This window comes from Dermacentor albipictus, chromosome 3, assembly GCF_038994185.2.
Source record: "Dermacentor albipictus isolate Rhodes 1998 colony chromosome 3, USDA_Dalb.pri_finalv2, whole genome shotgun sequence".
NCBI lineage: Eukaryota > Metazoa > Arthropoda > Arachnida > Ixodida > Ixodidae > Dermacentor > Dermacentor albipictus.
This window is the reverse complement of record NC_091823.1, coordinates 49,935,409-49,960,263: the sequence shown is the minus strand read 5'-3', so window position 1 is coordinate 49,960,263 and position 24,855 is coordinate 49,935,409. Positions and strand designations below refer to the sequence as shown.

The 24,855-nt window shown below is 47.4% G+C and overlaps 1 protein-coding gene and 1 long non-coding RNA gene across 4 annotated transcripts in view; one reads left to right on the top strand and one right to left on the bottom strand.

Moving 5' to 3' along the window:
• The window catches only part of LOC135898125 (uncharacterized), a 43,234-nt gene extending 34,208 nt beyond the window's left edge, over positions 1-9,026 (top strand). Inside the window, exons 3-4 of one of the 2 annotated variants that reach the window (XR_010563267.2) lie at positions 3,032-3,125; positions 8,737-9,026. This is a non-coding gene — a long non-coding RNA (uncharacterized lncRNA). The remainder of the gene's footprint in view (positions 1-3,031; positions 3,126-8,736) is intronic. The other variant, XR_010563266.2, reaches the window with a different exon arrangement.
• Positions 1-24,855, bottom strand: part of rdgC (retinal degeneration C) — a 352,883-nt gene that overhangs the window by 233,185 nt on the left and 94,843 nt on the right. Inside the window, exon 1 of one of the 2 annotated variants that reach the window (XM_065426870.2) lies at positions 6,356-7,469. The exons of the other annotated variant lie outside the window; for it this stretch is intronic. Within the exon in view, the coding sequence (XP_065282942.2) occupies positions 6,356-6,434 (79 nt within the window). The 5' untranslated portion in view covers positions 6,435-7,469. Of the gene's footprint in view, positions 1-6,355; positions 7,470-24,855 lie in introns of those variants that run through there. 2 annotated transcript variants of the gene reach the window in all.

The following is a 24,855-nucleotide window of genomic DNA, read 5'->3' as shown; positions in this document are numbered from 1 at the left end:
AACGTTGTGCACCCCATGGTATGCGTGCGCACTGCGTGGGCGGTTAAACAGTAAGGTAAAGCCGTTTTGCAAGGTGCCAGAAGTGCTCGCGACGAGCCGCCCCATCCGCACGCGTTGTTGCGACGTTAAGCCTTTACTTTGTCGACGTCCTCCGCGTCAATAAGTGCACGGCCAGAGTTTCGTATACGGCGTCATCCGGCTAATGAGAAGAGAGGGAGGAGGGGTGTCTCGCTAGCTGCGGGCGAATATATAGCCTCGCAAAAGCTGCCGGCAATCGCTCCACCCGAGCGCCACCTGTAAGGTGCGGTAAATCTGCACCGACGCTCGCCAGAGCACAGAGATGGAAGAGTAACAGGGCATCACCCTGGCCAAACACCCTGGATTCGCCCCACGACAACGGCATCTCCAAAATTGGCTCGCGTGCGCTCACCTATATGCACTGCCTTGGGATATAGTTTTCGGGCTCTACAAGGCAAAACAAAGCAATAAAAGAGATCGAGGTTTGTAACAACACGCATCGACGGTAGAAGGAAAACTCATAGACGTCTTTAACGATACCAATAACGGTCTTCGCTCTTCTACTCGTTTGCTTCAATCCCGCGGGCCACGTCGTCGACTCCTTATTGAGTATGGTTGTTCACGTGCGCTATATATATAACGCGCTGCCTCGCGAAAATTCATCTTTCTCATTGCGCTCGAAAGAAAATATATATATATATAGAACCCGCCGCGCGTGAGCCGCCACGGGGCCAAAGAAATAAAAGAGAAAGAGAGAGAAAGAAAGAAAGAAAAATCTCGTACACGTCTTTATCGGTGGCACTAAAACGAGGCTGCTCTTATCTTTCCATCCTCGGGTCGCGTTAAGCCTGTAAGCGGGCGGTATCGGCGACAGACGGGCGTATGCGTATACGTACGTCCGCGGGAATGATTAAAAGCGGTCGTCTTGCGTACGCGCCGACTTGCGCAATCGGACGACAGCGGTCTTAATGAAGGCGCGCTTGAAGGCTTCGCGCGCCGAGTGGCGCAGACGCAATAATTGCCAGATGCTATCGAGTGCGCGCACGGGACATCATCGCTCAAGAACGGCGGCCACGGCGGCGGCGGCGGTGGCCAAAGGTGCGGTAATGGTCGGCCCCCGTCCTCCCTCCCCCACCGCCGCGCACGTGCGGTCAACGCCAGGGGACGAATGAATCTGTTGCGGGAGCGCGCAGAGTGAGCCACCGTGGAGGACGGTGGTACGCGTGGCTGCTGTGTTGCGGGGCAGCGCCCGTATTCCGGCCTGTTATACATCCCCCCCCCCTCCTACCCCCCCTCCCCCCCTCTGAGCGAAGTGACCCATTTGTAAAGAAACTTGCTGGGCGGCGAAGTCGCGGCACGCGATCGTGCACGCGCTCGGTGAGTTGTGTATGCAACGTAAGGTACGGTAAACTGTACGACTGGATTTCCACTGAGCTTTTGTTTCGCCAACTCGTGCGGGGGGTTCTTATTTGTTATTATTATCATTACTATTTTGTATATTGCTGTATAGGCGGCGCGCACACGATCTGTGCAATGCCGTGACGCTGTGGGATGTATAGGAAATGCGGCGGTACACACCGTTGTGTCGTAAATCTCTCTTATTGTAAGTGCGAGCATCCGTTTCTTTTTCTTTCTATCCCTATATATATTATGTGGCAAGAACTATACAGCCACTTCACAGAGAAAGAGAAGTAGAAGAGAAACACCAATAAGGTACATTATTATCAACCACCTGCGCCTGCTCGAAGAAAAGGAAACAAAGAAATGTTGAAAAAATGGACAAGGCACAGCGAAACATGCTACTAGCATCACAGACATTCTCTGTGCGAGCACCGCATAGGGGAGTGGAGTGTATAATACGTGTCTGTTATGCGCCGTGCGCCTCAGTTCATTTATCATCGCAGTGACCAGGAGTATAGCAAGCTATACAGGCGTCCTGCCGAAGCAAACCTGTATTTCCCCTCTCTCTTTCTCCCTAATCGAAAAGAATTCGGGAACGACTCTGCGGGCCTCGTATCCATTGGAGGCTCGAACGTTTGGGAACAAGTATTCGGTGAGCGAAGTTCGCGTAAGACTAAGAACGCGGAACATGCTTAGCAAAACAAAGAGAGCATTGTTGATACGTGACTGTTGTGTAAGCAAGTTACCGAGAGTTTCACTGCAGCATCCAGAATCCCGGTACGAAGGACTGGTCGTGTGACGCCACTGGTAATTCGACTAATGAATCTGCCACATTAGGCATCCGATGCTTAACACCTACTGTGGGCTTGCCCAGAGACGCGACGTATCCAGGACCTCTTGTTCAGGTGGTCTGATTTTTACGGTGACTGACATGGTGACCTTAACCTAACCTAACGTAACCTACATCGAGAAAAGGAATCGTGACCGGAAGTGCTCTTGAGCAGAACATTAAAGTACGTCCAGTGATTCACGTAGTTCGTGGTCTCTTGGAGACACCTTCATGTGTGAGCGTCGCAGGTCACCCAGAGTATACTGAACGGAGAAAGTCATCAAGCGCGACATTAAATAAAAAAAAGAAAGATATAGATTTAAGCAACGCTATTATTAGACGCCAGAGGCATTCCTTCAAGCCATCGCCGTGATGATGCGGAACCTTTTCGCCATGTGTACACACACGTGCCACGTCGCATGACCGTGTTTCCCTGGTATGTCAAATGAGGTATTCTTGGCCTACCCGCCCAGGTTTGTCGTGGCTGCTGTTGCTGTCCGGTCGGCCGCTATCTCCGCGGATGTGTTTGTGGATATATTGCATGCGAATGTTTTATATGTGGGCCCACTGCAAATGTCAGAAAACCGGCTTACAAGCCCTTGTTTGCTGACCGACAAAGCATTGCCCGTAAGCAAAACTCCGTTCTGCGAAATAAAAGAAATTAATTCCTAAATAAAACCTGAATATATAATGTCGTTTCATAGCACACCGACTTCTTATAATGAATAGCGCGCTGAACGTATTGAACGAATTATTTGCTTTATACGATTTTCTTTTATTTAGCCATCCGACAATGGGTATTCGCGCGTCCTTGGTCAATCCCAGCTGCAGAATGCGTATGTGGCACTGTGGCCCACAAGAGAAAGAGAATCCGCAAGTGAGTGTAGTCATATATGTGTCGTACTTGTCTGTGCTTGCACCCGTCATCGTCTTCGCCCCCGTGACATCGCTGCGTCGACTTGCATCCGCCTGATTTAAAGTATGCATTCCGGCATAGCTAGTGAGCGCAGCGTAGTGCTTAAACATTAAATCGCATGCATACTAAAGTTTTAAGCTTTGTGTTGGATAAACACAAACATTGCGTGAGTTTTCGTGCTGGGGATAAAACTAAACGTAATTGAACGCATGGCCGTTAGTTGATTAGCTTGACTAAATATTCTTTTCACATAGATTCCAATTTGTGCGCCGGGTATCTATGGGCTTCGTTCCTTCTTCTTTTTTGAAAATATTCAATTTAATTCTTTCATTAAGAATGAAATTTCCACGTTGGCTCGTTTTCTTTTAGCCCCTAAATGCCGAATCAAAGTGAACCAAGTCACTGTGCACCTATTGATTTTTCAGAGTTTCTGTGGTCGCACCAATGTTCGACCTATTAGATGAAATTTCCTTTCGGTATCGAGGTCATTCTGTTTGCTTGAAGGAATGTTTTAGACTGACTGGCGCTCGTAATAAATATATAGAAATCATTTAGGGTATTGGTTTATTTTGTCGGCGGTCTGCCGCAACTGACAACAATAACGAGGACACGTCGGAACGATACGGAAAAACGACCGGTGGAATGTGACACAAATTCGGTCCGTCGCCAGGACGACCGAGGGTATGGAGCTGCCAGTTTAGCATTTCGAATTAGTACCGCGCATTTCATTCTGTGCGTCCGACCTGAATTCCGTGGCACTTGGCTCACTGCCACCTCGTCGAAGGAGCTGTAGATGTGGGATTCCAACGAGAAAACCGATTTGCGACGTATGCGAACTCGTTAAAGAAATACAGCTATAGAGAGGCGCCTCGGGGTACCCGCGAAGCGAAATACTTATCGCAGAGACATGGCTGATGTCACCAAAGGTGCATCTTTGATTTCGTCACCGCAAACACAGTCGTAATAGCACCGCTCTAATCTTCACTGCGAGCGCCTGGCTTCAAAGTCAACACGCAGCATGTAGGATATCACAGAGCGTTTACCTGCCGCTCTTCTCAAGGTCCATCAGCTTGTATGTCTGTGACTGCCTGCCTGCCTGTCTGTATGTCTGTGAAAGTGTATATGGCAGATTGAATTAACGATGGACGCTTTTGAATGTGTGCGCGCGCACAATTTGAACTTTCTCTCTATCTTTCTTCTTATATTTCGCTCCCTTTTCCCGCTTCTTCAGCGCAGGGCAGCCAATCCGGTTAAGTCAGCTGAAAGGCCCCTGCTATTTCCTTATTATCTCTCTCTTGCTGTCTACAGCTTAACCCTGAAGGTGCAGGGAGCTCCTCATCGCCTACGTAGCTCATATCATCTTGGTCGTGAGATTCGCATCTCCACGAGAATATAATCCCGCACCAACTGCTCACGCTCAGGGGTCGTCGCTGAAGTTTTTACTCCTCCCTAAAGTATTCAAAGGCACAAAACACTTCAAAAGGAACGTGTCCTCTAAGCCGCTGCCTAGTTCGAAATCCCCTCTGATCTTAACGTAATCTCCGAATAAACCTGAACTGTCGTCTTCAAAAGGGAACGCTTCGGCTGGCACATAAAAAAAAGGAAAACTACAAAATGGAGAAAGCAAAACGCCTTTTATTTGAAATGTTAATATGCAATGGCCCCAAACGAAAGCAACTAATGTCCAAAGTAAACTCTTTTTTTACTCGTTTTTTAATTGCACATGTTTTTGGTGGACGCTAGGTACCCCTAGGCAGAAGATGCACCTAGACATATTTGTAGAATGGCATGAATATATCTACGCAAGCATACAGGAACCTTTTCCGAGCTTGTTGGGAGGAATGAAAATCCAACTGCCGTTTCGTGGCGTCAGTTAACAGTCACAGTGCGATCAGAATGAACATTGATCACTCGCGAAATAGTCAGGCAGACTGAGCAACTCTAAACCATTATTTAACAAAACTAGGCGATGTGGAGAGGAATATTCATCAGCGGCTTTCAGGGAGCTTGAGGACACCTGAGCCGCTTTTGTATTACCTAATAAAACAGGTGCAGTGTTTAGTACGCTTACCGTACGTTCAATAGACTTGCATCGATATGGACCTTAGGTAAGTTGCGATGTATAAATCAGTTGTGTTGCAGGGCAAGAAAGCATTTTTTGGCTTCAGTCTGGTAACTTCTTTTCTTGTCAAACTGAATTCACGAAGCTCATATTTCCGAGCGAGTGCATATATATATATATATATATATATATATATATATATATATATATATATATATATATATATATATATATATATATATATATATATATATATATATCAGTCTGGTGATGTAAAGATTTAAAAATTGGTATCAAAATAATCCGTAACATTCACTGTTACCGCCCATCAATTTCGGCTATGATAAGGTGTTCCCGGAAATAATCGCGTTAGTTATTGCACATAAACTGAAGCGCATCAAGCGGAGCCATAATAACCATGTATTTTCGTAAAATTCATGACTACTCGACGGAAAAAAAAAAACGAACAATGCCTTACAAGTGTAGAAACAAACTTCGTTTTTTTTCTGCGTCGATTTGTACACCAGAAGTTCGGTGGTTTTTCGGAAGCTTTTGATCTGTGGTCTAACTACAACGCGTTAGGACCAGCTGAGGTGATGGTCAGAGGAGTGACATTTCTACCTGCTGCTTCAAGGACGGCATGTGCAGTTTAATTACTGTCCGTAAGTTACGTGCGACTGGCTTTCATCGTGTATGCGCCAACTGTCGCCACAATATTCTATTTCTTCTCATTAAGAGCATTCTTCTTTTATGCAAATCCTCTTTAATTTAATAATGTTGAGCGCTCGAAGTGGTAGGCGTATTAATCGCTAATAGCGGCTGGAAAAACTAGAGAAAGAACGAATAGAACGCTGACAGTTGTCTAACAGTATGTCGCGTAACTTTCTTCCTAAATTGGTTACGCCGGTGAGGGTTACTCTCGGAAAAGTAAGCCTGCCGCAACCGAGTACTCAAGGATATAAAGGAACAGAAAAGCACGAAAGAAAGGTATTTCCATTCTTAAAGAGATCTAATCACTAACACAATCCGCACCTGTGCGGTAACTGCAAGAACTTCTCACTCGCCTCGCGGAAACAATGGCAGAGCGCACTGTTCGAGTCGTGAACGTCAAGAACGTGGGCCCACTCACCCCTTTCGGCGTTGCCCATGACCTCGGCCCTCTCGACCGAATCGCACTCGCTGCTCTGTTTGGTGCCCGTGCAGCCCATTTCTCCTCCGGCCTGGAAAGCTGTCTTCACCTCGGGGACGAAGATCTCGCTTATCGCGCGCCGGACAGCGAATGTGATAAGACGCCGCTCGCCCGCTTCTCACACAGTGATGCGAGGGCGCATTCCACACAAACAGCACGCGGGGCCAGGGACCCCCCCTCTCCTTTCCGATGCACCACCAGACACTCCCACCCCCCGAGGAGAAACAACAAAGCACGCCTCGAATTCACGAGCGACGTTGGCCGGGCGCCTCACACGTGCCGGCGGTGGCGGACACTCGAGGCACGCTCGCTGGGTTTCGCGGCGATTCGGAGTTTGTCGCTGGAGGCGGCGACGTCGTATCAACGCTTCCAAGCGTCGCTGCCGTCGCCGACTGCGAAGAGCATAACGAGTGCGTCCGTGCGTTGTCAGCGCCGAGCGGGCGCGAAGTGAAGGAGCGCCGCGTGGAGTGACGACATTCCCGGCACGGGAAGCGTAGCGCGGGAAAGCGTGACGCTTGGATGAACACTCGCGCGGTAGAGAAGCGAAGCGGCGAAGACGACACACGGCGCGTCGCAAGCCCCGTCACTCAAGAGATGCGGCCGCTTGTCCACTGGGGATGGGGATCCCGAAACCTTCTGACGAGATTGCGAGTGGTGGTCTCCGACGACGGTGGGTGCCCCGCGCTGTAAGCAGACTTTCTTGGCTCGTTCTTGTCTCGACACGATGAGAGTGCGAGCAACTCGCAACAAGAACTCGCGCGGGAAGCGGGTAATAAATAACGTGTTCTCACGGTGTTTGGGAGAACCGAAGGCAAGCGAGGAACTGCTGGGGAGGAGATTGGATTTGGAACAGTTCGCGCACAGAATGCCGGAAGGGAAGAAAAAAAAAAGATATATATCTCTCTCACCAAAAACGTGGGACCTAAAGAAAAGAACCAAACTCAAAAAGTCCGCGCAGGAGGACGGTGCCGCCGCTCACTACATGCTTGAGGAGAGAGAAGCGGCGATCGACGTGTTCGGTGAAGCACCGCTCGCAGGCGGTTTGAGATGCCACTTGCTCGGCCGCTCCGAAAAACGGCGCGAGGCCGGACGGGCTCGAAGCGCGCATGCGCATAGCGCCTCCGCGCGGCGCGTTTTCGCGCTAAGCAGACGACGCTCGGAACGAGCGCGCCGCTTGCCGCCGCCGCTGCTGCTGGGGCCGGGCCGAAGATTGTTGTTTCGTCTTCGTGGAAAAGTGGGCGCCCTTGGAGAGAAAAAATGTCTGTGCGGGCGCGCGCATCTTTCGCTCATCCGCTTGCGCTCTCACGCCCGTTCTGAGATCGCAACGCTTTTCGCGTGTTTTCGTCGCGGGCTTTTGTTAGCGCTGAAATCGAGCGCTAAATGAGACTAGAAATCGCGGACAATTTGATAGTGCACCGCACTGGAAGTGGCGCTTTTCTCCAAGTTCTCGTTCAAACTTTTTTTTTCTTCTCTGGGTGATAAACGGCGCCGTGGCGAAGTGTTTCTTTCGATTCCTTTCATTGTTACTGTTTTTTTTTTTTTTGCTAAGTGAAGCAGTACCGCTTGCAATGCGTCCGCGTATTTCTTTCTTTCATTTCGGATAGCCTCTTCACTGTTCCACGGTTCGCTAATTACGTTGTTCATTTCCAGTTCTAGTGAAAGCTGTGCCATTCTTGTTTTCACTTGGAACTGTATCCGCACGAGCGAAATGTAATTTCACACTGAATGTGCCCAGCCAAACAACGTTTCATTTGTGCCGTGGTTGATGTCGGTGTGCGCTGGATTCGTTTCTTTGTCTGTTTGTTTGATTAAATGCCTTACGTTTTCCTAATCACTTATCGATGTGCAGTGTGGACACAGTGGAGACAACTTGTTTAACTTATCGATGTGCAGTGTGGACACAGTGGAGCCAATTTATTTAACGCCCCCGCTTATAGGGAGCTTGCACTTAGTCCGAAGAGTTTTTCATCGTCCAATAATAATTGCGCGAAGCTTAGGGCGCCTGCCATTTAAAACGGTCTCGTGACATGCCGCTCCTCTTAAAGCGAACAGAATGAACTGCACTGCTTCGGCATAATGCTTACTGAGTTGCGCAGAGGACGGCCTGTTACCTTGCACGCCCGAAAGTTAGCTGAATTGTGCAGCGTGTTCAATGCAGACGAGTATTTATCATCGAACATTGAATCATCAACGTTGGGCGTCACTTAGCGTACGCGCCGAACATTCTGGCGTTGTAGGGACACTGGAGAGAAACACTACAATAACTTACGCTGATAAACTGTATTTTCAAAACATTAATTCCGTTAATTTCGCTTTTACAGGCTGGAATATTAGAAAAGAAAATGAAGGTAAAAGTTCTACTTCTTTAATTTTGTGCTCGTACTTCAGCGCCAGTACGGCAGTGTCACGCCACGAATTTCAATGCACGTCATTTGAGCGGTGGGAGGTACAGCTGACCGGCGATACCCTGGTGGGACAGGAAGCTCTCGTCCAGCAAGTACGTCGAGCAGCCATGGCCAGTGGAGTCCTGGAATGAGGGCACCACCCACTCGACCTCAAGAGTAACCACCTCGATGGTTCAAATAAATGTTCTCTCTTTCTCTCTCTGGGACGTTGTGGGCTTTGTAAAATTTTTGAAACTACCTAATATTCACTCTGTGGCTCTTCGACAATACAATATAGTCTATACCTATCGATTAAAAAAACTAGGCCCCCGCAGACGCCGCCAAAATCCGTGACATCACTGCGAACTGGTGCGGGAACCTCCAGACAGCGTCGCCACACGTCTTTCTGTCTTATTGCCTCTTTGCTGGCTTAAAGAAATTAAATTATGGGGGTTTACGTGCCAAAACCTCGATCCGATTATGAGGCAGGCCGTAGTGGAGGACTCCAGAAATTTGGACCACCTTGCGGGGTTCTTTAACGCGCACCTAAATCTAAGTACACGAGTGTTTTCGCACTTCGCCTCCCTCGAAATGCGGCTGCCATGGCCAAGATTCGATCCCGCGACCTCGTGCTCAGCCCCTAAGCACAGCCACAGCCCCTAAGCAACCACGACTGATTGCTGGCTCACTAAACCTCCTCTCACGATAAGAGTGTTTTAGTGTTTTCTTTTCTTTTGAGATTTTTTTTCTTTCTTAAAGGGGGGACGGGTATTGCACCAGGGTAACACAGGGGGCGTAAAATAATTTTGTGTTTAGTGTCCCTTTAATTGGGAGCATGAGGACTGCGATGCCATGAGAACCGGGTTGCCGAAGGGAGTATCACCGTCAAGCAAGCGATAAGTTAAGCGGAAATAGGAGAGAAGTAATAAAGTTGACGTTTCAGGCGGTCAAAAAGTCTGGCGCGTAGCGCTATCAGATATTAGCGACGCTAAGCAACATGCGGTGGGCATGCGAAGTTCAGGCGACGCCATCACCACTCAGAATTTTGGCAGCAACATGTAACGTGGTGCCATTATTGTGTAGACGTTAATTATTAATAATATAGCAATAATTATTTGAATTAATACAACGTTGATTTAGGTGGTGAGAATAAAAGCTACTATCTACTTGACTAAGTTCTCACCTAGTCCAATAAGATACATTCTCTCTCTCTCTCTCTCTAATATATAAAGTACATATTTCTCATTTAAAGCAGAAATGAGAGAGAAAAAATGCTGTAAGCGTTGTTCTCAGTTGTGAAACAATGATCTTGCGACTTTTGACTCTTCCAAGAGCTGCTTTGAGGGAAAGTGCAAGCATAACGAAATCATCCAATAACGAACACTTTTTGCACGACGAAGCAGTTTGTTATAACGGGGCTAGACTGTAAACACAATTTTTATTTACTTGCATTACATCACAGTAACTTGCAATAGCTAGTCAAGAACGGAGGATAAGGCTTCGGATCTTTGGTGTTATAACTGCTTTTTTTTCTTTCTTTTATTTGATACAACTACAGAGTAACACATAAGCTTTCCCTTGTAGTATAACACTAGATGCTACCCATTGTAATAGGCCAGGTTTTCGGCAGGCTGCGTTACCTTTCCTGATATGCCAAAACAATTTGTACAGCATGTTTAAAACTTCGTATTTGCAACACTTCGACAGTTTCGTTGCGACGGAAGGAATGTGGTCGAACTGAAATAGTACAAGCTATACAGCTTAGAATGCCTATCTTCGTAGTCTCAGCTTCTGAACCATTTCTTTTTTCATGTGCTTCATCCTGTCGCTCTATAAAACATAAAGAAAGAAAGGGAAAAATAGCACATGTGAAACCGGCGTTTCTTTAGCGATAAAACCGTTTTCCTCTAGTATTTCTCCCGGGTACATAAATGGCAAATGTAGTCGACAATCGATTTGTAATTTACTCTTTATTGCTGTTTCATGATTTTTTATCTTTTTTTTTTGCTTTCTCAAAGTCGCTTCGTCGAGTTCGCCATAAAAAGAGGGGGGCAGGATATTAACTGTCCGATTCTCCCTTTTGCGCTGATTTATTCAATATGCGAGTATATGACAATGACGACGTACCACACATACAAGATGAACAATTCTTTATGCACTTCGGAAATATTTAACTTCTTTCTTTTCTTCTTCTTCTTCTTGCGGCTATATGTATACAGGGCCTGCGGATGCTGCCGCTTGGAAACACGTGTTCCGCGATTCGCCGAAGGGTTCGTTTGTTTAAACTAAGCGCCGCCAGTTCCGTTTTGCGGGAGGCCCGCGGCCCACGAAATGGGAACTGACAGCAACCACTTGACTCGCTAACCCAGCCATGCCAGCGTCGCCTCCACTACGCGGTAATCCTTCTTCATTTCAATCTGCGCACACAAAAAGTCTCGGGAATCGCGTCCTTCCTCCGCGCTGCCTCGCTGCACGAGAGTTTTCTTTGGCAAGCAACGATCGAGCCTCCCCGTACGACGCATGTTTATTCTTACGACAGCCGTATTGAGTAGGAAGCGCTCTCTTCTATGCGCCAGACGGAGCAACAACTACGCCGGTGTGAAGAATCTCTGCTTCGCCGTGCGTGGCCTAGTGTGTCACACTTACACTATCGGTATTGTTCCTTTAACGAGATCGTCGACCTCTCCACCTGTGACAGCTTCAGCTGCCGCGAGCCAATCGCACAGATGCTTTGTACCTGCCCCAGTTACAGTGCGTTACAGCGCGTGGCAGTGCGAGTAATATGTACTGCGCACGACGGACGCAACAGTCGCCAACTATAAGAACAATATTATGTCAGGAAAGTGTTAGCTCTGGACGCGTGCTCTGAAGGCTGCTGGCCAAATAATTCGCTTGCCTGCCTGCCGGCAGGCCAGCAGTTCTTCCTGCTTTTGTGTTTTCTTTCACTTTGTCTTTCTATCCCCGTTTTCCCGTGCAGGATAACAAACAGGTCTAGCCGAGGAGATAGCGTTGGCCTAGCTCGTTGGACATCGCTGTTCTAAAAGCAGCCCACTTTTGCGCACCAGGACGAGCACAATAGCAGACGATGTTTGTCTACTTTTGTGTTCGTCCATGTGTCCGCAAGTCCTGCTTTTAGTCCTGCGCAAGTCCTGCTTTGCAAGTCCTGTCCATGTGTCCGCAAGTCCTGCTTTTAGAACAGAAACAGGACTCATTTCTGATTAAGCTGATCACTTTTTTTCTGATTCTATCGTTTTTCTGTCACTCTCTTCTGCGCACAAAGAAAGGTAAACAACGTGAGAAACTGTTTTACATGAACTAAAGTTTAAAGCGGGGTAGGAGCGCCAATTGTCAAAAGTTTCGCGGTACTGTCGAGCGTTGTGACCATGTCTGCGAACACCTGCGGGCTCCCGCTTCAACTTCCGCTGCAACAGCTGAAAGCTTGAAGCTTTGACGTTAGCCCTCACTGTTATATCACTATACCGTGTGTCCCAGCTAACGTCAGCCAAGTTGTTTAAATTAAAAAATAAAGATAAATGAAAAACGCAGTGCAAGGTACGATATTTAAACCTGTGATGTTCGGTCGTCAGGCCTCTGGCGACCGAAGATCACAGGTTTTCAAGTCCTATCATGCACTGTGTTTTTTAATCATTTTTTTTCTTTGAACAGCTTGGCTAACGTTAACTGGGACACCCTATATACCATCGTTTCTATATGTTCTTGTAACCAGCCCTTAGCAGAAATTAATGATTCAACATTCAGTAAACTAAGCGTACAAATCCACGAGGTCACAAAGGCGGAACAGAAGCCCTATTCGTGATTGTATACAAGAAGCCGCGTTCAGTGAGCATAAAGCATAAAAAGAAGCAGGTTGGCGTTGTAGCACACAATTTGGCGGAGCATTGAGCAGAACTCAGTCCGCGACACCCCGCATCCAGTGGCAAAATGTGACATAGCTCGAATGCCGGGAGAGAGAAAGAAAGGCTCACAACACCCGATCCCGATAAGAGTGTACTATATTGCCCGGTACTCCGAAAGTCAACCAAGAACCGCGTGCCTGAAGGGGTGGAGCGGCACATTTGTCGATATGTGCACCGATGACGGATGATCCACTATGGTCGATTGCTTATCGTTCTGCCTGCTAAGCCGTCGTCTGCATCTAATGAAGCCAGGGCGAGGACACAAACCATGACCGATCGTCTGTTCCCTGTTCACGTACGTGTAGACATCGCGGCCAGTGCTTTCTGCAGCTTCGTGTTTCAGTGAAAGGATTTACCCGCCGCGGTTGCTCAGTGGCTATGGTGTTAGGCTGCTGAGCACGACGTCGCGGGATCGAATCCCGGCCACGGCGGCCGCATTTCGATGGGGGCGAAATGCGAAAACACCCGTGTACTTAGATTTAGGTGCACGTTAAAGAACCCCAGGTGGTCGAAATTTCCGGAGTCCTCCACTACGGCGTGCCTCATAATCAGAAAGTGGTTTTGGCACGTAAAACCCAATATTTTTTTTTTTCAGTGAAAGGAGGCTTTCGTGAACGTCAAAGCAAAACGAATGCTTCGCTTCAGCGAACGCGGGGGTATGACGTTGGAGGCAGCGTGAGATAACGCGAGAGTGGCCCTGAAATCTGGCTTCACAAGATAGAGCCGAGCACAATCTGTGCCTCCCCGAAAGGTTTTCTGACCGCGGTTAGGAGCGCTGGTGATTATATATATTGTAACGTGGTCGTGACGTCAAAGAACACAGTAGCAATACTGTGAAAGGCAAAAACTAATTTTTATTGAGCGAACCTGTGCCCACAAAACAGGCTACACTTAAAGCACAACGAGAGCGGCGAACACAGTCGGCGATCGTCGTAAATCTGATCAGCGGGTCAAGCGCGTCGGCTTTTATAGAGCAGTCGTCGAATGTTCCAGACTAATCGTTTGGACCCGCGTGCCTTCCACAAAGTTCTACACCATTCGCGTTACGCGATGAAATCAGATAACACAAGGTTCAGCGACAACAGACAGCCGGGTAGAAGCATCGATAACTTTCCAGAAACGTCGGATACATGCAGGCGCGTCCCTCGCTGTGCGATTTTACAGTTAAGCGGTGAAACGTGGTCGCCCGATAAAGATAAGTACACGTGTCAATATATATATATATATATATATATATATATATATATATATATATATATATATATATATATATATATATATATATATATATATATATATATATATATATATATATATATATATATATATATATATATATATATATATATATATATATATATATATACGGTGGTTTCTCGCATACGCTTTCACATAGAATGAAAGTGAGGTGTGTGCAAACACCACGACGGCGTGCCCATATCGCTATTCACAGTTGATGATAATAGTGATTTCCTTCGAAACGGGACGTGGCATATTGCACCACGCTCGTTCTTTAGAGCTCCTGATATCGCACGCCTCCGCTCCACCAGTACTGGCTACTCGATTCGACAAATATAACAACGCAATGCAACGGACAGAAGAGAGCCCTTGCTTTATCTAGGCCATGTGTTTGTGCAGAGGCGATACGTTCCTCCCAGTTCAACTTGAGCGAGAGGAAACCGTCCGGACAACGTCCGCGACTGCTTGGGCAACGAATAAACATATTTGCTCGTTAACAGATAATACGCGCCTATTGTTCCTTGAAGAGCCTGCATGCCGCACAGCTCCGAGTATACGAGCAGTAAGTATACTCGTGCCGAAAGACAGGCCGGCCGCTATTTGACTCCTTCCCATGGCTTCCCTGGTACTCATGTGGTTTGCAAGACATGCATAACAGCCGCGCACCTAAGTTGACACGTTAGGAGTCTTTACGACTGGGTTACTCCCAGCAGCGACGCACGTTACTAAACGAGACGTTCCACCCCTTGCTTGAACTCGCGCCGTCAGCATCGAGAGCGTACGTTGTTGCGCGCAATTATTTAGAGCGATTGCGGTAAATTCGTGAATACGTTGTGGCGGAAGTGTCATCATAACGTTTTACTGGCAGAACAAGTCGCCAGAAAGCGCCATTTACCCATAGTTAGGATTTGATTGGGGTTCATCGAATGGTCAGCGCTGGTCGTACAGACGTCGGCGCTGCCATCGCCATTGTTGCCTTCTTCGCTGTCGCTGTCGTCCCCGTCATCATTGTGCCGTCATCACTATTGTGCCGTTTACGTCGTAGTTGGACCAGATACCCGTGTTATGGGTAAAACTTGAAGCTTTCTTTGCGTAAAAAAGACTTATAAATGTGAACTGTTGTTGTTGTTGTTGTTGTTGTTGTTGTTGTTGTTGTTGTTGTTGTTGTTGTTGTTGTTGTTGTTGTTGTTGTTGTTGTTGTTGTTGTTGTTGTTGTTGTTGTTGCTGTTGTTGTTGTTGTTGTTGTTGTTGTTGTTGTTGTTGTTGTTGTTGTTGTTGTTGTTGAAGTGAATGTTAGGAGAGGTTGGCGCCTTTATGGTGGCACCGGCTACTCCTTGTCACTTGGCGAACGAAACAAATTTGCGTAAAATTTGTTTCGTTTGCCAAGTGACAAGTTGTTGTTGTTGTTGTATAGGTGAATGTGAAGGTAGACTACCATAGAGCCAACCACTCCAAGACATCATTAAGAAATTGAGGTCGCCCGTTTCTCTTAATAACACGCGCGCACCCATACCACAAACATACTAATTCTACAAAAATCGTAAGTGTGTACAAGTTAACAAATAACATATAAAAAACTAACCACGGGTAGCCATCCGAATGCACCCGCGTTATGTAACGGAAATTCACGTCCACTGTTCGAATAAAACAGCGTCGAATGAGAACACCTATCATACGAGCATACACGAATGTCGTTGTTCAAGTAGAGCTAAAGATCAGGCTTTGAATATAAGTAGAGCTCACAATAATATTGTACTCGAGAGGATATTGGTAGCTCTTGGATTTGTCTCAACCTTGATTTGGAGCGAAAGACTTCTGAATGCCGACCTCACCAGCCGTTGTAGCAAAGGGCGACGAAGGCATGATTCTTAAGTGTAACATACTTGCACAAATGGCTTTAGCACTGACTGGTGGGAGCTGTGATCGTGACCGGCTATAATTGCGTGACTGAACTCTGCGTCCCTCCATTCGCTTCTCGTCTTTTTACCTCCCCTTCCTCCGTGCAGCAGTGCCGGTCAGCAAACCGGATTTTCTATTCATGATTGACCTCCCTGCCCTTTCTCCCGTCTTTCTCCTCCCTTATCAGCCTTGCTTTAGCTATCGTTCCCAAGACATTTATCACCCCGCGTTCATTACGCTAAACTTCTGGATTATAATCACCATTTGCTTCGGTTCGGCCTTTCACTGCTCAGGAAAGTGGAAAGTTTAATTTTGGGGAGGCAGATTACAGCAGAAACTGTTCGACCAAGGACACCTTCTCTTTATTGATAGAAAGCGTTTTAGCGTTTTGTGCTATAGTCAGACGTTTCTCCGCGGATTCGACGAAGCTGTGCCTTCACATTCTCTTTTATGTTCTTTAAAAATTCACTGTTCAGCTACAGTGTCCGGACATCGCTTTAAAGATACCAGATTACCCGCGGCTCGCCCAAAAGCGGCTGTAAATATAGAAAGCGGCAATTTAAGCGGATAAGTACGGGCTGATTTTGCTGTATTCTTCTCTGACGAGGGAACCAATTACAATTAATGAGGGATCTGGCTTTTCTCGTTAGCGCAGCGAAGACAATCTTTCGCGACTGGTTGTACTTACATTAATACCCTTCAATTTCCGAGACACCTCTCGAGCTTTGGGTTTTTCTGCTTATTCGGCCTTACAGCTATACCCAGAAGATTACCTCTGGTTTCTTGCTTTACTTAGTATGAGTGATCTCCTAAACGTGTCAGTGAACGACGGTAAACAAAATCATCTATCTAATCTACAAAGAACCTTTACACGTCACACGTATAAGCAGTACGTAACCTCGCAAACAAAACAAAAAATAAAAAGAAAGGGAACAGATGCGTGATTGCTTAATATGCCCTCAGTTATCACAGATTCGCACCTGCAAAGTACATGTCTGCAGTAGCAGGCGTCCGTACTTAAAGAAGGTAATGCCTGTATATTGTGCGCACATTTAAAGTACAACTCTGGTGAGTGATGAGTCATGGATCGCACGTTTTGAAGCCCAAATGAGAAAGTAAACTGGTGGCGTGCGCAACCATCGTCAAACTTAGTTGGAACATAAGCGGCAGGATTGGTACGCATTAACATTGCATGACACGCCTTGCATAAATCAGAGAGAGAGAGAGAGAGAGAGGAATATAGGAAGGCAGAGATGTTAACCAGTCAAGGGTCTGGTTGGCTACGCTACGCTGGGGGAAGGGAGAACAGGAAGAGAGAGAAGGAAGAGAGAAGGTGTAGAGACGTGTACGGACAGTACTTGAGTTAAAGCCGCTCGCGCAAAACCAGACGTCTGAGAAAGCACAAAAGTGCCTTCATTGCCTTCTGAGCCGATGATCGGTGGGGAACGGTACTCTAGTACTGTAAATAAACGTCGGTACGTAGCTATAGAACGAAGGCCTATTCGCGACTCTAAGTAATCGCTTGCCACCTAGCGGCCGCGCCAAGCACTAGCCGATCCAGGTTCAGGCTCGAAACGAAAGAGGGTCTCCTATCACCGCATGCCTCGTAGCTTTCAAATCGTCGTGATGCTGCTGCGCACGAACCCCCAAAATAAGATGAGGACACATGTAGAAATACTTTTGCTGTTTCCATTATGCGCGTCAACGCTATGGAAAGGCAGCAATGTATGATTCACCATTTGTCGAAAGAATCAAATGGCGAGCAATGGAGAGCGACATGCACAAGAAACTAGCGCATTGGGAAAAGTTGACTGAAACTGTACTGGTTTGTTCAAAACATTCCACTCAGGACAACGCCTTTCTTCCCCCCGATGAGTAAACCTTTGCTGTGTGCGCGTGTGTGTGTGTGTGTGTGTGTGTGTGTGCGCGCGCGCGCGCGTGTGTGTGTGTGTGTGTGTGTGTGTGTGTGTGTGTGTGTGTGTGTGTGTGTGTGTGTGTGTGTGTGTGTGTGTGTGTGTGCGTGTGCGTGCGTGTGCGCGTGTGTGTGTGTGTGTGTGTGTGTGTGTGTGTGTGTGTGTGTGTGTGTGTGTGTGTGTGTGTGTGTGTGTGTGTGTGTGTGTGTGTGTGTGTGTGTGTGTGTGTTTTCCCAAGTGCGACCCTTACCTGGAACACTGCGTACTGCGAAAACGAACAAGCGATAGTCATCGGACGCAAATGACCTTATCACACGGGCCAGCTAACTAAAGAGAAAGGTGCCCCCCGACTCACAAACGCTACTCTCACTTGTTTTCCCAAGGCACACTGACCAGGTAACTTTACAGTCTTTAGCCTTGTTCGATCAAAGCACAATATGCCCATTTAGCTACTGAAAGCATGACAGGCGTTACTGCCAACATATATTGGGCAATGTTATGTGATGTACTGCAACACAAGTCGCAGTGCGGAGTTGCTTATATGAAGGTCTAAAATAGTCAAATATCGTACCTGTAGCAGTGGAGTACCGTGGAAAGCCTTTTCGTAGAAGCCCAATACGTACAAACACTTCTCTTATTTAACCTTCTGCTCGATTGAAAGGCTCTTTGTCATAAAAAAAAAGAAAGAAAACCTGACGCAACTCGCCAGGCAGAATGGGCGTTTGCACGCACAGCGCAACTATTTCCGCGCTTTGGTCGCGCGAATTCTCGAGACAGATCACATTATTTTGATCGGTCACAGAGAGCCTTTCGGCTTCGACGAAACACCTCGATTCGACGCCACAAGAGATAAACTTGAACGCAGCACCGAGCGAAAGAACCGCCGTGACCATGGACGTCGTTTCCACTTTTGTTTTATTTTGACAGTGTTGACAGCTCTAGTGGTGGATAGTGGAGTATTCAACACAGCGTTAGCACTTGGAGGACACTATCACAGAACAACGGTACGTTCGTGCGCAACGAGCATAACCTTAAGGCGTGTTTGTTTTAGTCCAAGATAATGACTGCGGTGGCGCGAATTTCACACTACGCGTGTACGCCTGACTGAAACATTACGTCACCATTGTCTGGCACGTTCCTGTCTCTTTCCCTTTTTAGTCTTATCTGTCAACATTCCGAAAAAAATGAGATTATGAGGTTTTGCGTGCCAAAACCACGATCTGTTTATGAGGCACGCCGTAGTGGGGGACTCTGAAAATTTGAACCACCTGAGATTCCTTAACGTTCACTTAAATCTAAGTAGACGGGTGTTTTCGCATTTCGCCCCCATCGAAATGCGGCCGCCGTGCCGGAATTCGATCGCGCCAAGATAGGGAGCTCAGCAGAAGTAAAATAAATAAATAAATAAATAAATAAATAAATAAATAATATGCAACTGACCTCCCCAACTTTTTCTGTCAATAATAACCCTTCCCCCTTCTCTTCCGGCGTGCTGCAAGTGACGTTGCGCCAAAATTGCATATCGAAAGTTCTGGCTCGTTCACGATGGTGCAACAGACCTTACCACCGCTCGAAGACTTGCGGACCACTAAACCAGTAAAATAAAGAGAGGCAGAGAGACAGATTTTTCTCGGTGATATTGAGGCCTGTATGGAGGCATATATATTGATTACAGAAGGATATTTCTTAACTTCTGCGTGGCCACACTTCAGCGTCCTTCGAAAGAAGGAAAATAAGGCGATTTTGGTAGCTGGGCCGTCCGGCCTCGATGTCATTCGTTTGGGCCCCACGTTCGAAAAACTTAAGCAATTCAAGTAAATGACTGCGCTTGAAGGCAGAAAATTTACATTCAAGCGGCGTCGTTGATTGCCCGAACTTAAGCACTTCGTGGCTCTGCTTTTTTGCGGAGGAAGCAACAGCGTTCGAGCTCCGTTACCGCCCTTCTCATTTCGCATTCTCGCCTTTTTTAATTTTAGAATAAAGCACGCTGTCATTTGATCGCGTGTTTTTCTCTTTTTTTTTTGCCCTTTTCCGCTTCATCAGCGACAAAGCACCCGCTCTTACCACTTTCGGTCAAGCGACGCCATATATTGCCGCCAACAAAGTGAGCTTCGGGCAAGGGCCACTTGATTGATGGCCTCGAAACTTTTGTCTGCATAGAGAGACAATTTATGGGCACAAGACAGAGCAATAAGGGAGACGCTGAAGGGGGAGGCCACACGTAGCGTGATGAATAGAAAACGCCGGCAACGCTTAATGGCTCATATGTCACACCGAACGCCGCTACCGGAAGGACGCAAAAGCAAAGCAGTATGGTCGCCTTGGTCACCTAAGGTGGCAAGCAACGAACACGGCTTAGAACTAAGATTCGAGGACATGGAGTTTCTAAGCGCCGCCTAGAAGAGAATGAGGCGTTGGTGGTTATGCGCGTTTTCCTCCAATCACTTGCTGTTCTGCTGTACAAGAGTGCGACGCTGCATTTCTTGGTTTAGCATCGTTCCGAGAAAAAGAGCACAGAGACGGGACAACGCACGTTGTTTTGTCTTTCTTCGTTCCTGTTGCTTCGCTGCTTTTTCTCGGGATGATGCTTTCTACAGTCTAGTTGGTTGACGCAGTTGCGTTTTGTCAGTACGAGAAAGATGGTAAGTACCTATGTTTACATGTACGCACCGGTTCGGTTTGAGTAGGGCACCCGCAGTTCAGCAGATCGTGGTTCGGTTGATCGCGTATCGCGCGGTCGCGATGCCACAACGGCGGCTCGAATATTAAACCTTTGCTGAAAGCGCAGCTGCGCCAACTGATTGATAAAGCGGTGCACGTTACACCTGTCGCTCTAAATTTACCCCTTGGAATATCGCATATTTTCAATCAGCATGAACGTCAGAAGTTAGGAGCTTTTCTTCGCATAAACTCCGCTGGACATTCACATGCAATAACGGTCGCTTCCGTATACTCCAGGCACACACATGAATATATGAGAAATATTTTTTTTAATCAAACGACGGCTGCCTGTAGGAGAGTGTTTGCGCGTGTAAGGGGAATGTGTTGCGCGTACCTGTGCGCGTGCGTGAGTGCGATCGCATACACGTACGGCAGCAATTTATTAGAACGTAATTAGAGGACAAAACCACGCACTCCGCTGTTGGCGCGTCATTCCTTCGTGACAGCGGGCGTGATTCCACCTCCTTGCACACAACGCCACTAAAGCGATCATCTATCATCGATCACGAGGAGTGAAAACAAAATGCACCGTAAGAACGAAAGGCCCAACCCAGCCGTATCGTAGGATAAACTATGTTACTTCCCCTGCTAGGCAGTCAGTAACGCCAAATAAGTTCTGCCATTATCTAGAGAATCGCGGGACAGCGCTTGCATGTGGGTTTCCCTTAACTCAGTGGAAAGCGTAAGCCACTATGCGGTTGAACAATGGGCTTGTAACAACCCTGAGGGAAGCAAGCTCCTTTCTTACAAGGTCACGGCTGAATGCAGACTATGGTAGCACGAGACACCACGATTTGCAACAATTCTACTGCCCAAATGCAGTGTTGTTCCACGTCGGCCAGGCTGCCGAGGAACAAAAGTGTGACCTCGAACGGAAACTGGAAAATTTACCAACTATATAGGAGAAAGATATCCGTGATAACTACTGCGCAATAGTCTATCATTTGTCGCTTACTCGACGCTGAGGTAGTCGTCAACCCATGGCAATAACTTTGCCGGGCTCTATACCGTGCATAGCGGAGCTTGTCTGCTGGTTCTCTAAGGGAGCCTTCGTATGGCAACGTATTTAGGGAGGTGTAATCCTAGCCGCAGATACGTACCGCAGCAGTTAACTTAGCGGACTATTTTTCTCTCTAAATGCAACATGCGACATGTTCTTCGGGCGGGAGGGCGAACTTCATCGGAACTTTGAATGGCGCTTGCGAAATATGCTGTTCTGCTTTGCTTGTCTACGAGGGACGCCGCAGTCCCTGACAACAATTTAATTTCGACCGCTTCCATTCCATCTACGGCGCACCCAAATCCAAGCACACGTGCTTCCTCTTCCCCACTCATTCATTTTTGCAATTGTTTTTATCCTTTTTCGGCACTTAATTCTTCTAGTAATGCGGACGTGAAGGCCGCGAGACTCGATCCTACGACGTTGTGCCCAGCACCAGGACGCCATCGTGGTGAAGAAACCCGGCGAATAAGTCTAATAAGTAAGTCGTCACAACTCGAGCAAAGTCACGATGCACGAGTTGTCACGACATTTCTCCCCGATTAGACTTCACTTCAGAGTGATTCGAAGAGAAACACCTCTAGAATGAAGGAAAACGCAAGAAAAGGGCTGAACAGATCAGGGCGCCGCACGTTTGGGCGGTCCTGCGAACGTGCGGCGTTCGCGGTAGAAGAAAGACGGGATGGCGCCATACGCTCACGTAGAGCTGCCGCGCGCGTCAATGGCGGCCTACTTCCCCCCACTTCCGGCTCTCTGCCGATGCCCAGAGCTTCCGGGGCCAGCGTGTACACACCACATGCGCAGTGAGCAGCGGCCACCGCGACGTGTGTGTGCAGCTTCTTCCTCTTCTCCTTCCGCCTCGGAAGGAGCCGGATCCACTGGTTGTTCCGCGGCATCCCACGGGTACCCTTGATGCCGGCCAGCTCGTTTTACTCGTATACCACTGCGAGCAGCCTGCGCAGGCCTTTCTTTTGCCCTGCGGTGGGCCAAATGTCAAGAGCGAGATCGCGGCCACAGAGAGGCCCAGCGCTGTCAGGCGTGTGCGGGGCGGCTCGTTTACTTACGGCTTCTTCACGTGGTCGTTGAACAACCAAAAAGAGAATAAAGCGAATCCCGCGCACCGTGGGAATCGATGTTATGCGAATCATCTTGCTAGTATCTGGCCACCAAGCATCGTTCGGGATCACGCAAAGCGTTGCCAGGGGGACCAACGAGTTTGCGCAAGTCTGGCAGCTGTGTGTCTGACGCGAGCGTGTGTGTCGCGACAGCAGTGACGCGACGGGTGACGACGAACATGTGACGCCGACGGCATGATTTCTGCTCCGGTCGCTTCGACGCGAGCTTACGACATGCCGATTGTTGGGTTCTACATGGGTACTAGGCGAGCGTAGTCGAGAGAAACACGCATTGTACGCTGTACTACGCGTCGTGGCCTATAAGGATGTGCCATGTGGTGTTTGTTATAAGGACAATGACATTTGCACTACGGCGATGAAACGTTGAAACCTGTTCGGCCTGAGCCGATCAGCCGATCATGAAAGCGGTACAGCGTCGCACAGTTTCTACGGAGCATTGGCTGCTACGAGGAAGGTATACTGAGGAATGTGGGCCGATCTCGGAGACGGTGCAGTCCAACACATCGTCTCAGAGCGCGAGCTGTCACGAGGAAAGAACAACGTTGCAGCGATGTTCGAACTTGTCACAAAGCTCAATCTCGCGGAAATAGCTGACGACCGGCAAGAATTCGACTACACAACACCGACACAGCAGAACATATTACGTTACCTAGATGATCTAAATATGAATTTCGAACTCACGGAGATTAGGTCTAAATCAACAATATCCTTTTTCTTCCTTCCCTTATTTCTTGCAATTTCTCCAATAGGTCGCTTCAAGCGCTTCATTAGCACTATTGAAATCGACATAAGCCATATATGGCCCGAACTCTATTACGAGGCTCAATTGGGCTCCGATATGCATAACAATAGAAACATCGTTGTCTCTGCTGGAGCCGACAAATCCACGAAGAGGACAGAGATATTTAGTGCGTACAAAAAATCTCAGTCATAGGCTATTTGGAATGATGAGCCTTCATCAGACTGCGGATATCGAACCCGCGACATCTTATATTCAATAGCAGGACATCACAGCGACCAGGTCAAGGCGCAAAATTTATAGCCATGTCGATCAAGCTCCTTCCTGCTTTAGTATTTCTCTCATTTGCACTGAATTTATGGGACTCACACGCCCTCAAGCTGGAAAAAAATGGTCTTCACTGAAAGACTTCTCCTCCTCCTCCTTCTCTTATAACATTTTGCTATTAGGCCTTTGTTCTGCGCGACACATGCATGCTACGCCCTGGATATAATTACGTGTTAAACATACACTAAAAAGAGAAATGATTTCCCATGTGTTAGTAAATTAACCTTCTACAATACCACGAACACCACTCTTACTTCGAGGAGCTTGGTGAGCCAGGAAAGGCGTAAAAACAAAATACAGGTAGCGACGCCGCCTTCAAATTCCCCCACCAGCATTCCGTGACGTCAAGGATTTTGACGGGCAGATACGAGTCTTGCGTAACTCTTTATCTGTAAAAATGGACTACACTGCATTCTAAATGAGCCAAGGACTGAACATGACAAGTTTCGGGAATTTTTTACTCAGCGAGCTAGGTCTGAATGAAAAAAAAAACTACTTTGAAATTCGTGACGTCACACTGACAGTACACCGGCGTTCGGGTTTCGGCGCGCAATAAATAAGAGAGAACGTTGAGGTTCATTTGTTCTTCTATTGATCAACCTATTATCACGAGACTAACAATAGAGTTTTCAAACAATACTTTATCAGTTTACACTGATTTAGTGTTTTGTCTTAGTGTCCCTTTAAGCTACAAAGAAGCGCTGGCCTGCACCCATTTACGGCGCTCCAATATCGATCAGTTTTCCTTCGATTCGATTTCTTCTTCTAAGCAGACAGAGTTGGCGTTGTCTCGGCATTCCTTTTCTTTTCTTACTCACTTCTTATTTCTCGCGTAGATATAACGCAGGAAGAAAAATATAATCTGTCAGCTTAAAAACACAGTAACCTCCTGATAAAGACTGAACTGTCCTGGTTCGTCGTAAGCTCTATGAGTTTGTTTCTAAGCGCCACATGCCTGTCGTCTGCCATAGAACCAGTCTTCATTGACCGACGGGACGCTGTTCTTTTTATAGGGATGTCCATCAATGAACACCGAACAAGAGCCTTCCTAACGATGCGTGCGACATGCGATTTCTCCCTGTCGAAGCAGCAACTGTCTCGAATGATCTCTTTGTGCTTCTTAGGCCTTAAACCCACTCCAACTGCTCACCTCCATTCAGGTGTC